General features: G+C 41.2%; 1 protein-coding gene across 2 annotated transcripts in view; it reads left to right on the top strand.

Annotated features, from left to right (window-relative positions):
• Window positions 1-9375, top strand: part of LOC121280174 (neuropilin and tolloid-like protein 2) — a 57203-nt gene extending 47828 nt beyond the window's left edge. For both annotated transcript variants that reach the window (XM_041191893.1, XM_041191892.1), the window contains one exon: window positions 8167-9375. In XM_041191893.1, coding sequence (XP_041047827.1) covers window positions 8167-8750 — 584 coding nt within the window. In that variant the 3' untranslated portion in view covers window positions 8751-9375. The remainder of the gene's footprint in view (window positions 1-8166) is intronic.
• Window positions 9376-15842: the final 6467 nt, after the last annotated feature.

Consider the following 15842-nt stretch of genomic DNA (forward strand, 5'->3'; position numbering starts at 1 on the left):
TACATATGGAACTATTGTTTTATCAGTACTACCTCACACAAACATACATATGGAATTATTGCTGTATCAGCACTGCCTCACAAACATACATACAGAATTATTGCTGTATCGGTACCACCTTACACAAACATACATATGGAACTATTGTTTTATCAGTACTACCTCACACAAACATACATATGGAATTATTGTTTTATCAGTACTACCTCACACAAACATACATATGGAATTATTGCTGTATCAGCACTGCCTCACACAAACATACATATGGAATTATTGCCGTATCAGCACTGCCTCACAAACATACATATGGAATTATTATTGTATCAGTACTGCCTCATACAAATTTTGAATTTAATCATTTCATTTCATGGAAAGATTAAACAAGCTACAGAAAACTATCGAAGTAAATCATTTATTTTGTTTTAAAGAGGTTGTTCAGCCTAACATAAAGGTCTTGTTTTTTACACTGAAGACTGCTTAGAAATATCAACATTTTGCCACTTTTGTCTGATATTGGAAATATATCATTTATTTCTGCTTCAAATGCTGGACTTTTCCTGGGGAGGGTAGGGTTGATTTTCTTGCCCTCTGATGGAATACATCCAAAGTAAGCTCAATTACAATTATTTGAACTCTTTGCATTTACCAGTTCAGGTCATTGTCATGCATCTATTGCAGATCTGCCATCTAGCAGGACTTACAGCAGCAGGAATGGCCATTGACATCCAGATCTTCAAGCTGTTCTCCAAAATCTGCAGCCATAAGGTCTCCAGAGTTGAAGATATCTGGGGAAGCTAAAAAAAAAGCTTTCACTTAGCTTTTTATGTTTTCCTGTCTTTGCTGCCTGTTTAACATGGGAGCCAGGAGCAATGCTTAGCACCAATAGATGGGTCCTATGTTATTGAGCTTGGAGGAAAATAAGCTGGGGTAACCCAATCCACCTTATTTCCATGGTTGTTCTTTGCTTGCACCTGCAAACACTTCAGTCCACCCACTGAGAAAAAAAACCCCAAGGCAGTGTAAAGGGAATTGAGACCTGGCATCATAGATCCAAGTTCCCTCTCCATCTTCTTGCAGCCACTTAGGTGAGGCATCAGAAAGGTATCAGTCAGCATGTCTTCAGGAAAGAGGGAAAATGAGAATGGAGAGAGAAAGAATACCAAATCTTTTAACCTGTGATTCTTCCCCTTTCTCCACCCAAGTGGTTGCATCTGCATCAGTTCCCAAGTCCATTTGTTCCCTTTTCCTTCAATTACCTCTCTAAGTAATTTTTCAATGCTGACATTACATAGGATATAGGGAACAGGAACAGGCCATTCAGCCCAAATAGTCAATGCCAACAAAATATGCACCACTTGAGCCTCCTCCCATCTTTCCTAATCTAAATCTATCATGGTAACCTCTTATTCCCTTCTCCCTCACATGCATGCCTAGATTCCCTTTAAATATATCAATGCTATTTGCTTCAGTCACTCTGGCGGTAGTGAGTTCCGCATTCTCACCACTCTTTGGAAACTTTCTTATATTGATGGCCCCTCGTTATGCTCTTCCCCACAAATGGAAACATTCTCTCGGTATCCACTCAATCAAACCCTGTCATGATTTCAAAGACCTCTGTGAGGTCACCCCCCCAGGCTTCTTTTTCAAGAAAAAAGAGACCCAGCCTGTTCATCTTTTCCTGATATGTATACCCACCCATTTCTGCTATCATCCTTGTAAATCTTCACTGCACCCACCCCAGTTCCTCCATATCCCTTTTATAATATGCCGATCAGAATGGCATGCAGTACTCTTAAATGTGATCTAACCAAGGTTTGATGCAGGTTTAACTTAACTTTCCTACTTTGCCATTCTGTCTCTCTAGAAACAGAGCCTCGTGCTTGTTTTTTTATAGAGCCTTGCTAACCTGTGGCACAAATTTAGCGATTGGTTTATTTGCTCTCCAGGATCTCTTTGGTTCTCTATTCCACCTAGACTTGCACGTTCTGAGTAAAAAGTGACCTCCCTATTTTCTTCCAGCAAAATGCACCATCTCACATTTGTGTGTTTTGAACTTCATTTTCCAAGTATGTGTCTGCTCTACAAGTTTTATTAATGTCTTGCTGTAATTTGTTGCAGCTCTCCCTGAAACTGACTATTCTGCAAGCCCCCACCCCCTCCCCCACCATCCACACACCACCCCACCCCACCCCCAATTTGGTGTCATCTGTAAATTGTGAACAGCAGTGGTCCCAGCACTGATCCTTTTGGAACACCACTTCCCACCTTCTACAAATAACCACCCTTTACTTCCACAATCTGCTTTATGTTTTGAAGTTAACCAGCAATTCATTCTTCCACTTGTCCCCTGACTCCACATTCTCTAATTTTATTCATTAGCCCATTATGGGACACCTTAATTGAAGGACTTTTGAAAATTCAGATAAATTCCATATACTGTATTACCATTGTCTACTCTCTCTGTTACCTCCTTAAAAACATTCACTGAGGTTGGTCAAGCAAGATTTTCCATTTTGAAATCCAAGTTCATTGTTATATTTCACATTTCTAGATGTTCTTCTATTCTCTCCTTTAGTAGTGATTTCATTATTGTTCCTACCACTGATGTTAAGCTGACTGGTCTATAATTCACTTGGCATGTTCTGTCCCCCTTCTTAAGTATAGGAATTACAATAGCTATCCACCAATCCTACATCTTTTTCGAACAAATTAAATATGTGTAGTAATGCTTCTTCTATCTCTTCCCTAGATTCTTTTGAATGCATGGATGCAATGAATCCAGACAAGACGCTTTATTCCCTTTGAATTTGATTAGTTTATTAAATATATCCCCTTCTTATTTTAAATGCACTTATCTTTCTTAGTTTCTGCTTCAATACTCCATTGGTACTTTCCATAGCCTTAATACTGTCTGTGTAAGAGTTTCTCTTGCTCTCTGTCCTAAATCACATTCATTTAATCATGTCTGGATCCATATCCCCTTGTTCTATATCGCTCAGTCACTGGAACAATCCATCTCTATCTACCTGCTCCCATTCCTTTATAATTTTAAACAATTCTATTGAGTTATCCTTTAATTCCCTCTGTCCTAATGAAAACAATTCTAATTTTTCAAGTCTTGTTTGTATTTCTTCATTACAAGCAACATACCAGTGAATCTGAATTGTACCCTCAATTTCCTTCCTGTAGTGTGGACATTAAAACTAGAAACAGTGCGGTAATTTTGATTTAATAGCGATAAATAGCTGCCCCATACAATGCCATTTCCATCATCATCCTGATGATACTGAAATGTTGTAAACTCTGTGTAACAATTACTTTTTCCACCTATTCCCTTTAGTCTTCTGTCTGTCTAAATAGTGATGTACCAGTGAAGTAAATATTTCATATTTTTGCTCTGTGGATAAAATGTCGTCTGATGCTATGTACTCTGGATGATCTCTGATTCAATGAAAAGTATACTGGAGAGCATTTTAATCCTGTTGTACCCACCAATAGAACATCCAATATTTAATAGCCATCTGTCATCCATTATGCCATGACCAGTCTAAATACATGGTCAAGACCTTTCAGCTGCAGCAGGCAGAAATCGCCAGGTGGAGCATAGTGATGAAAATGTCATAATGCGCAATGTGTTTTTTAACATATAGCGTGGATGAATGAATGAACATCAGAATGAGTAAATTTTACTTCAATAAATAAAGCTAGCACAGAACTTACTCATATCTTCTGGTAGGGCATGAATGTTTCATTTTCCTATTCATTATATCTCTACATTATATCACGTCTTAGAGATATTGGTATTTTCTTAAAGCATTAACAATCTATATACTGAACTACCATCCTCAGTACGTTCATTGTGACTTTGTGGTTGATTTTGTGATTGACCACGACAGCTGGTGGAATTTAAATTCATGTAATATTCTGGAATGGAAAAGCTGATCTCAGTAATGATGACCATGAAATTATCACTGCTTGTTGTAAAAAAAAAACCATCTGGTTCACTAATGTCCTTTAGGGAAGCTGATCTGCCCTACATGTGACTCCAGTGCCACAACAATGTGCTTGACTCTTAACAGCCCTTTGAAATGGTGTGGCAAGCCACTCAGTTCAAGGACAATTAGGGATGGGCAACAAATGCTGGACTTGCCAGCAACACCCACATCTCATGAAAGAATACATTTTTAAAAAAAAATTAAGGAGCAGGATCTTGCGTTCGGCGTGCGGGCGCATGCCCAATATGCCCAAGCATGAAATGTGCTCTCGTGATAGTTAGGCCGGCAGGCGCATGCCAGAGCTGGCAGTGCACCCGCTGACAATTAAAAGGCCTATTAAGGCCATTAAGTTAACAATTGTCCTGAATTTTTCACTGCCTGTTCAACCTAATGGGCAGGATGATGTTTCCTAAAGCAAAAAAAATTAAAATTTTACACTTGAGTTAAAAACATGTCCCTGCTCATGTGGCAGAGTCACATGTGGAGACATGTTTTATGCCATTTTTATTTTGTTCGTTAGTATTTTTAAACAGTGCTTCATCTCCATGAGGCAGCTTCGTGCACATGCACCAAGTTCGTGCTAGGCCCGCTCGCCCTCCTCCCCATTCAGCATTGCTGCTCACATTCCATCTTGGGCAGGTCTTAATTGGCCCGCCCACGTAAAATCGTGGTGCGGTGCCAATCGTGGGTGGCGGTCGGCTTCCTGACCATCCCCGCCCGCTCCCACCAAGCCCCCCCGCCAAGGGCAAAATCCTACCCAAGGAAGACTTCTTGTGACCCATTCTGATTTAAGTGGCCACCTGTTAAAATCACTGAGAAATTCCCTGAATGTTTAATGTCTGATCACTTTGGGAGAGTGCAGGTAATGTATGGTAGAGCATACAAACTCCATTATTCTTCATGACTTTGATTTCTTAAGGATTTGTTATAAACTGGAGCAGTGTAGCTATGAGTGCATCAGGATGAATTATTTTCTATGGTTTTTTCCAATAATGGATGCAGTTTCTTTCCAAAGGATAATAATTATTTTCCATCATTCTTCACATTCTACTCCAAGTATAGTTTTATGGTTGATTCATAAAACTCAAGATGACTAATGAAGTTGAACCTTACATCAATTAAGAATCCTCATACACAATTAAGTAGAGACATGGAAACCACTTAAGACCACAGAGATTTTTCTCTTCAACATCTTGTTGAACTGTAAAGAACATTACACCCTTTATTGGTGCATGGATGAATTATTTAAAATAAAAATGGAAAATTGCATTACGTGAACTCAAATTTAATTTCACTATTACTCAGTTGTTACATCTGTTAGTAAAATTCATTCTTTTATAAAGAATTGTAGCTGTTACACTGGTACCAAGGTACTGGAGTAAATTTTTAGTCTTTACTGCTTGGGCAATAAGTATTGGCTAAGTAAGGTGTAGAGAGAAAAATCAAGCAGGATGAGTCCCATGCCTTTTAGATAATTTGCCACATTTTCCATCCAACTACTTAGGCTGAAGCAAATTCAGGTGGGCTCTGTTCCCCAAGTGCAATCCTCCAACTAGATTTTTTGTCAAAGTGGTTAAGATGAAAATCTAACTCACAGTTCTGATTCCAACAGTGGGTGATACCTAAAGCACCCAGTCATACACTACTCAGTTTGTTTAAAGCTTGTCTGATACATTTTTAATTTAGTGTATCTTCAAGGAATGAAGATGTATGGGGAAATGCTGTCACTTAGTATTACATAGGATTTACAACATAGAAATAGGCCAGGTCGGGCAGCATCTGTGGAGAGAAAAACAGAGTTAAGGTTTCAAGTCCAATATGTCTCCTCTTCAGAATATGACTCTCCCAAAGAAGAATCATATTGGACTCAAAACACTAACTCTTTTTCTGGAAAGATACTGCCAGACCTGCTGAGTTTTTCTAGCACTTTCTGTTTTTATTTCAGATCTGCCGCACTTGCTTTTATTATAGAAAAAGGTCATTTGGCCTAACAGGTCCATGCCAGTGTTTATACTCCACACAGACTTCCTCCCACCCTTCTTCATCTAATCCCATCAATACATCCATCTATTCCTTTCTTCTTCATGCGTTGATCTGCCTTTCCTTTAATGCATCAATGCCAATAACCTCAACTGGTCCTTATGATTGCAAGTTCCACCTTCTAACTACTCCCTGGGTAAAGAAGTTTCTTCTGAATTCCCTATTGTATATTGTGAGTGCAATGTGAGGAGAACAAAGGAAAGAGGGGAGTGTGTTTAGAATGAAAAAGAGAGGTTTTGCAGCAAGCCCTTGTGATTGCATTCTGAATGATATGATGGAGTGAGGGAACAGTTGAGAATGATAGGGAGGGATGAAAAGAAAGTTAGCAATTTTTATTCAGAGGGATGGAAAAATCAAAACTGTACTCTTGCTGCTCTTGCAAAGTCATTGAATCCGGTCCTATATTGGACCCAGATCCTGGGGATCATGCTGCTTGCATTGACCCCCTCAGCCACCTCTGCCTAGCCCTACCCCCCTGCTGAATAGTCACCCTGGTTATGCTCGTGCAGGTGATGGGGAAAAATACCTCCCTCCTTTCCCTGAATTCCCCCACAAGGATCTCCAGGGAAGCATCAGAAAACCTAAGAAGAGCCCTATAATTTATTCTCCTAACCATAGGCCTGGCCTTAACTCAAGTGTGTAGGGATAAGGACATAAGATGGGGGAGGGGGGGGGAGTGCAAAGAGAATGAACATTGGATATTTCTATTCCAGCATAGCTACCATCCTCACTTTAGAAGGTGGATTCCTGCTTTAAATGGGAACGCTACAGGAAATTACCCCAGGAAAAAAGACAGGTGGCCCATCGGTTATATTAAAATGAGGCCTAGGAGTTTAAAACTCCAGGGACTCACGCTGGCATCAGGAACACCTCCCCCCACCCCGACTCTTCTTGTGCCCCTTTCCCTACCCACTCAATGCATACCTCAAGTTAAACCCAGGCTTATATCACCGCTATTCGCCATGTCATACGAGCAAGGAGCTGGAGTAGACCATTCAGCCCCTCGAGCCTGCTCCACCATTTATTAAGATCATGGCTGATCTGATAGTAACCTGAAATCTACATCCCATCTACTGCCGATAACCTATTACCCCCTTGCTTACCAAGAATCTATCCACCTCTGCTTAACAATATTCAAAGACTCTGCTTCCACCATCTTTTCAGGAAGAGAGTCCCCAAGACTCACGACCCTCTGAATGAAAAAATGTTGCCTCATCTCTGTTTTAAATGGGTGACCCCTTATTTTTAAACAGTGAACCCTAGTTCTAGATTCTTCCACAAGAGGAAACATCCACTCCACATACACCCTGTCGAGACCCCTCAGGATCATATATGTTTCAATCAAGTCGCCTCTTACTCTTCACAAGCCTAGTCTGTCCAACTTTTACTCGTAAGACAACCCACCATTCCAGGTATTAACCTGGTAAATCTTCTCTGAACTGCTTCCAATACATTTACATCCTTCCTTAAATAAGGTGACCAATACTATACACAATACACCAATACTCTACACTGTTTCATTGAAAACATTTTGTGTGATTTTTGTTAACAATCTTTAAATTTACCATGCAATAATAGATAAAAAATAAAATATAATGACGCACTTTAGAGTTCCAACTGAACTCTGATATTTCTTCATCACATCTTTTAGTCAGAATTTTTATCAGTTTATGAAATAATAGCTGCATTTCAATAAAAATAATTGCATTTGTTTAAGTCCCCAAGGAGATCACCTGTGTACTTTCATATTACCTCTTGAAGTAAATTGGAAAATAATGAAGAGATTATATTGTAGAAGGATGGCCCATTACATTGAAATGGAATGGTTATTGGGTCTGACTGGTTTATAAGCTCGTCAGAATTCATGCAAAGTTTCTAACAAGGTTAACGAGTTAGGTACGGGACTCCATTTTAAAAGAACCTATAATGATAGGTTAGCAAGTTAGAAACAATATAGAATGCTGTGGAAGCTCAGAGCAGTGCTGAGCACTGTGCAGGCCAATCACTGAGCTGGATGTCCAGCCCAGATTAGCTGTTCTGGTTCTTTTCAAATTCCAACTGGCACTGGTGTGAATATTTTTTTTAGATTGATAATGTTTACACTTTTGGATTTTTGTACTTTTTGCAGAAAAGAAAAAGCCTGGCCTCTTTCACCAGATTACCAAAACTCATGGAACAATCATTGGTATTTCATCAGGAATTGTTTTAGTCCTTCTTGTCATTTCTGTACTAGTGCAAGTAAAACAACCTCGCAAAAAGGTTTTGGCTCGCAAAGCAGCATTTAACAAATCAGGATTTCAAGAAGTATTTGATCCTCCTCATTATGAACTATTTTCTCTAAGAGATAAAGAAATAACAGCAGATTTGGCTGATTTGTCTGAAGACTTTGAGAACTACCATAAACTCAGGCGCTCCTCATCCAATGCCTCCAGGTGCATCCACGATCACCACTGTGGCTCACAGCCACCAAGTATAAAGCAAAGCAGGACTAATTTAAGCACAATGGATCTTCCATTTCGGAATGATTTCTCCCAGCCACAGCCAATGAAAACATTTAATAGCACCTTCAAGAAAAGCTGCTATACTTTGAAGCACGCGCAAAACAGTCCAGAACGAGTCATAGAAGACAGAGTGATGGAGGAGATTCCCCCTGAAATGTACGTACGTGGCAGAAGTGACACTGTCCAGCGTTCAATGTCCATTGACTTCTGACATGGAACTGCTGTGCTGTTACTGAGCACTATCTTTTGGTCTCTTTTTCTCTTGCAAATGCTGCTTTGTCACTTTGACATTTTATTTGGCATTTTAATAAACCCTGATAATCAGTTCAGTAACAAAATATGTGAAACTGGGGTCACTTTTCCTTGACCCTTCTGATTGACTATTTCTGTGAGACAAACTGTTGACAACAATACTTAATAACAGGCTGTCTGTGTTCTGAAACTTGCTGAAATTGTAATATTGGTTGGTAATTACTTACTGTAGATATGCTAAAAGATTTAATTCTTTGGTTTCCTGCTGTGATCCCACTAATTATTCCAGTCCACTGGAGAGAAGCTTTTCAACTGAAGTATAAAAAGATGAGAAGCAGCACCAGAGTTATATCAAAAGTCCTTTCAAGTATCATTGTTTTTTACTTAAAAATAAGTATTAATTTTAAACCCTGCTCGGCTATGGTTTTGAATGGCAGCATTTTCTACTTGTTATGGCCTGTTTTTTACATGTCCGTTTAACACACGAGTTAGATCAGGTCATCAACATAAATAAAGTTACCATTCGTGAGCTCATAGGATTGTGTATTTGCCAGTTCAAATAAAAAGCTTGTTGAAATGCAAAATTATTTCTTTCTGTGCATCCTATTGAGAACCTAATTATCCATTTTCTTTACAAAATATGTTTTCATTACTTTTTTTTGATAAATGAGAGTTAACTTTTAAAAGCTGTATAAGGGGGTGGGAGAAGATGTTTTATCGTATCCCCAAAATGATGGAAAATGGATAAGAAGTATGGAGTTTTGGGTGTACCCACGCTGGGTTTGGCAGCTTGGTGGGATGGTGCAGGAGGGGGAATGAATTTAGGCAGAATTAATGCAATTTAAAGGCAAACTGCACCTCTTCACCACATGGGCGAGCTTAAATTTGGAAAATATATTCTCGGCGTGGACTACTAAAGGTTTCATCAAAATTCTCTGGAGTCCTAGTAAAAGAGGGCAGCTGGGGGCGGGGGTGGGGGGCTGGGGGGCGGGGGGTGGTGGGAAAAGATCCTGTTTCTGGATAAGGAGTGAGGGTTGCCATGCAAATAGCCCAGAATGGTGGGTAGAGGTGGCTGCATGTCTCAACATTGCATTGCATGAAACAGCGCCAGAAGAAAATCAACGATTTTACCAGAGCTGCCAAGGTAGGGCATTTAAATCCATCTATCTGCTGTCACTTAGCCATGCACCATCTGCGGCCCTACCACTCTGAAGTCTTCCCTACTTTCCATCACTCTCCTCCAGTTACAGCAGCACACTTCACTGCATCTATTTCTGCTGCCCCCTGCATGCTCTGCACCTCCTCAGGATTATTCCCCTCAGTGCCTCACACCTGTTGCTTCTCTCAAGCAGCATTCAAACTGTGATACCTGACACACTCACGTTCAGAACTCTGCAAAAGGTCCACACCAGAAATTTGTAGGTGGCAGGATTGGAGAATGTGAACCACAGGTCGTCTGACTGTCCAACACTTCTTTTCCCTTTTCACTGTACTTTCTCCCTCACATTCAAGGCAACTTGATGCTGCCTTGAACTCCCACTGATCTGAGTCAGTTATGGGGATCTACACAGGGAAAATCACCAAGCACAATCCACAGCAACATGGGCAAGGTAAAGGATGGTGCAAGAACAGATTTACTGCAGGGCATGCTCATGTTCTAGAGCTGCGATGGACAGCACAGATAAAGCTTTCCAGGGCTAGGGCTGTAAAAGACTAATAGTCAGGCATCAACGACCGCTCGATGCATTGAACTGTGTACCTGGGACTTTGTGTCAGATAGTGTAGAATCATCCATCTCCAACGCATTGTGGAGGGCTCCTTGTATAAGACAGCGATGCACTGCTGTTAATTATGGAGCATGTGATCACCTTTATGTACACTGCATTGAGCTATTAAGCCTGTGGTGACAACTTTGGTGGAAGCTCAGGCTATAGTCAATCAGGCTTAGCATGCAGCATCTTCTGCACCAACAAGGGCACCTAAACTATCCAATCACTCTCACACCCGGTTCTCATGCAAAGCAATGAGAATGCTAAGATCCAGCCTCATTTGAGTGGCAGTGGCTCCACAGGAGAGGCATATGCCGTGCCCACGATGGCCGTCTCAAGAGCATTAATTGGATTTGCAGGCTTGTGAATTGCAAATTGATAAATTATATCACCTGCTGCAACTTGCAATCATCCTGAGACATGGAAGTCCAGGCACCTTAGAATCACAGATATTAAAGTGTGTGCCCTGGTGAGGGGGACGAGTTGTTTCTGCAGTCAGTGATATAGCTCTGTAACAGCCCTTGTAGAGAACCAGAGCCACTGGATATACTGCTTCTCTTGACTGGAGAAATAATGCTCTTGTTCCATAAACTAGTGTGGGGTAAGGCTTCCATTTCTTCTTTTCTGCTTTTCCTTCTAGTTTTACAGCCACAAAGACCAAGTAGCACATTCATGTTATCAGAGAAAGTTTGCACAGAAGCCCCTGGGCAGAAATTTTCTGCCTGCTGCCAAAAAAATCTTACCAGATGTTTTTCACTCCGCTTCAGCAGCAGAAATGGACACAATAGCCCAATAGCTTTTGAAAATGGCTAACCAAGCCCTTAACTAACTGCAGCTGAGGATCCCTTTAAATAAAGCTGGAACTGTACCTGCCCAAGGTTTGTAAGTAAGTTTTAGAATGGACAGATCCAGAGCTGAGGAAGTTAAAAATATCAGCAAGAGGGGCAGAACCCTTGTTTGCATTTATACACATACATACATATATATATATGTATCTATATATATTATATAAGCATCAGACAAGTACTCCAGACAATAAAAATGCACGCAACTTAAAACGACACAGTGCACACTGCCTGCAGAGACCTGCAAGCAAGTCCTCCACTCAAAATTAAGGGACCTAACGCTCATTTTTTGAAAATCCAAAAGTTAAAAATCCCCCTCTTGTGTTCTTGAGCAGGGTGAGATTACCAGGAAATAAATGTTACGTCCTATGGAATGTTTTATGTTCATGATTTTGTCTCATAATTATCAACTTGCTGTCTTGGTTGGGGATTGTGTGTAGTGTAAAGAAAATGTGAGAAAATAATGGACAAAAGGAAGAAGGGAATGTCAAGAGATTCTTCCTCCTGGTATGTGGAATGGACAGTGCCGGATTTATCTTTGCCTGTAGGGAATGCTGCATTTTTGAAAGATGCACCATGCAGAGGCCTGACTGAAGATTGATGATATTTGTAAGTGTGAAGAGGCTACAAGGTCTTATGTGGAAGATATTTCACTTCCTATTGTACATAACATCTATTACCAAGAACTCTGGGCCTGTTAGCACTGCAGTTCCTTATTTCAGAATGTCAGTAAAGGCTATCTTGTGTAATGAAAGCTTCCACTCTGCAAAAGAATATTAACTCAAGTGCTACACAACAAAGCAGTTATCAATAGGACATTTTACTCTTAACTTCAACCACATTGTTATATTTTGTGAGGGATGATTAAAACAGCATTTTAAGTTGGCCCCATAATGATGACTCATTTGCATTAGAACTCTACTAATAACTTTTTGAAATATTATTCCCTATTAAAGTGATTTTCAAACTGGTGGATTTCCTCTCCAGGAAGAGGTAAGTGAGGTAAGAGCTCAGAAGGAGAACAACAAGAATGTAACAACATACATTAATACAACAGAAAAATATCAAAAGGCTCTTTACAAAATACAATCAGACAAAAAGGTGAAATAAAAAGCAACATTAAAGGCCCCTCTTCCATTACAGCAGTCCTCATTATGGATATTCAAAAATTGAATGAATAACACTTTTAAAAAATTGTTTAAAAAAATAACAATAAACCTCCCATAAAAACAGACTATCGTATAGGCTGGATATGAAAAATAGAGTATTTCTACTTATGCAATAAACTAATATACATGTATGCCATTCATGAGTTAAAAGGTCAGTACAAAGTTGAATAAACACTTCAGATTTCATCTGCTCTTCCTCAATCATCCATAAAATGACATCTATGTTACTTTTATTGGCAGTTAATGATAATTGAGACAACTATTTTTTAAAACATATCATGTAACAGCAGATAATTGGCTCCACGATTTTGAAAAATAATTCACAGTAGTGCAACGTAGAGAATTTGAATTATTTGACTGAATTTAAGATGATAATTTATACAGAGTATACAGAACAGATACTGAAATCGGGGCTCTGTATTTTGCATTATTCTGCTCAAAAGTGCCAAGTGATCCTTTGTGTTGACATAAATATCAATTGTCTCATTTAAGTGCACTTAAGGTACGCTATTCATTGGCATTCTAGAATTCCGGAGGGTTATCAAGGAGGAAATCGATTTTAATTTCATGGTTCATGTGCTGCAACCATTTCCATTTCTTCCTAAGATAAAAGCAAAAAACTGCGGATGCTGGAAATCGAAAACAAAAAACAAAAATACCTGGAAAAACTCACCAGGTCTGGTAGCATCTATGGAAGGGAGCACAGTTAATGTTTCGAGTCCGCATGACTCTTCAACAGAACTAAGGAAAAATAGAAAAGGGGAGAAAAATAAGTTGGTTTAAGGCTGGGGGGGGTTGGGACAAGAGAGCTGGATAGAGGGCCAGTGATAGGTGGGGATAACCAAAAGATGTCACGGACAAAAGGGCAAAGAGGTGTTGAAGGTAGTGATATTATCTAAAGGAATGTGCTAATTAAGGGTAGAAAGCAGGACAAGCAAGGTACAGATAGCCCTAGTGGGGGTGGGGTGGGGTGAAGGAATTGAAAAAGGCTAAAAGGTAGAGATAAAACAATGGATGGAAATACATCTAAAAATAATGGAAATAGGTGGGAAAAGAAAAATCTATATAAATTATTGGAAAATCAAAAAGGAGGGGTAAAAAATCAGAAAGAGGGTGGGGATGGAGGAGAGAGTTCATGACTTAAAATTGTTGAACTCAATATTCAGTCCGAAAGCCTGTAAAGTGCCTAGTTGGAAGATGAGGTGCTGTTCCTCCAATTTGCGTTGAGCTTCACTGGAACAATGCAGCAAGCCAAGGACGGACATGTGGGTATGAGAGCAGGGTGGAGAGTTGAAATGGCAAGCGACAGGGAGGTCTGGGTAATGCTTGTGGACAGACCGCAGGTGTTCTGCAAAGCGGCCACCCATTCTGCATTTGGTCTCTCCAATGTAGAGGAAACCGCACTGGGAGCAATGAATGCAGTAGACTAAGTTGAGGGATAACAGGTGAAATGCTGCTTCACTTGAAATGAGTGTTTGGGCCCTTGGACGGTGAGGAGAGGGGAAGGAAAGGGGCAGGTGTTGCATCTTTTGCAATTGCATGGGAAGGTGTCGTGGGAGGGTGTTGAGGTGTAGGGGGTGATGGAGGAGTGGACCAGGGTGTCACGGAGGGAATGATCCCTATGGAATGTTGCCAGGGGGGTGAAGGGAAGATGTGTTTGGTGGTCTCATCAAGATGGAGTTGGCGGAAATGATGGAGGATGATCCTTTGAATGTGGAGGCTGGTGGGGTGATAAGTGAGGACAAGGGGGACCCTATCATGTTTCTGGGAGGGAGAAGAAGGTGTGAGGGCGGATGCGTGGGAGTTGGGCCAGACACGGTTGAGGGCCCACGATGGGTGGAAAACCTCGGTTAAGGAAGAAGGAGGACATGTCAGAGGAACTGTTTTTGAAAGTGGCATCATCAGAACAGATGCGATAGAGGCGAAGGAACTGAGAGAATGGGATAGAGTCTTTATAGGAAGTGGGGTGTGAGGAGCTGTAGTCGAGGTAGCTGTGGGAGTCAGTAAACTTGTAATGGATATTGGTGGACAGTCTATCACCAGAAATTGAGACAGAGAGGTCAAGGAAGTGAAGGGAAGTATCAGAGATGGACCATGTGACAATGATGGAGGGGTGGAAATTGGAAGCAAAATTAATAAAATTTTCCAGATCCAGACGAGAGCATGAAGCAGCACCGAAGTAATCATCGATGTACCGGAGAAAGAGTTGTGGGAGGGGGCCGGAGTAGGACTGGAACAAGGAATGTTCCATATACCCCATAAAGAGACAGGCATAGCTGGGGCCCATGTGGGTACCCATAGCCACACCTTTTATTTGGAGGAAGTGAGAGGAGTTGAAGGAGAAATTGTTCAGTGTGAGAACAAGTTTAGCCAGACGGAGGAGAGTAGTGGTGGATGGGGATTGTTCGGGCCTCTGTTCGAGGAAGAAGCTAAGGGCCCTCAGACCATCCCGGTGGGGGATGGAGGTGTAGAGGGATTGGACGTCCATGGTGAAGAGGAGGCAGTTGGGGCCAGGGAACTGGAAATTGTTGATATGCTGTAGGGTGTCAGAGGAATCAGGGATGTAGGTGGGAAGGGACTGGACAAGGGGAGAGAGAAGGGAGTCAAGATAGCGAGAAATGAGTTCCATGGGGCAGGAACAGGCTGACATGATCGGTCTGCCTGGGCAATCCTGTTTGTGGATTTTGGGTAGGAGGTAGAAGCGGGCCGTCCAAGGTTGGGAAACTATTAGGTTCTCTTTCTTTCAGGTGCAAAGGAACGCAAGCTCCAACAACTCATCGACACCAACACCCATCCAGGACCCTCCGATCGTGTCAGCCTGTTCCTGCCCAACGGAACTCATTTCTCGCTATCTTGATTCCATTCTCTCTCCCCTTGTCCAGTCCCTTCCCACCTACATCTGTGATTCCTCTGATACCCTACATCATATCAACAATTTCCAGTTCCCTGGCCCCAACCGTCTCCTCTTCACCATGGACATCCAATCCCTTTACACCTCCATCCCCCACCAGGATGGTCTGATGGCTCTCCGCTTCTTCCTCGAACAGAGGGCCGAACAATTCCCATCCACCACTACTCTCCACCGTCTGGCTGAACTTGTTCTCACACTGAACAATTTCTCCTTCAACTCCTCTCACTTCCTCCAAATAAAAGGTGTGGCTATGGGTATCCACATGGGCCCCAGCTATGCCTGTCTCTTTATGGGGTATGTAGAACATTCCTTGTTTCAGTCCTACTCCGGCCCCCTCCCACAACTCTTTCTCCGTAC

The sequence above is a fragment of the Carcharodon carcharias genome, chromosome 7 (genome assembly GCF_017639515.1).
Source record: "Carcharodon carcharias isolate sCarCar2 chromosome 7, sCarCar2.pri, whole genome shotgun sequence".
In the NCBI taxonomy this organism is placed as follows: Eukaryota; Metazoa; Chordata; class Chondrichthyes; order Lamniformes; family Lamnidae; genus Carcharodon; species Carcharodon carcharias.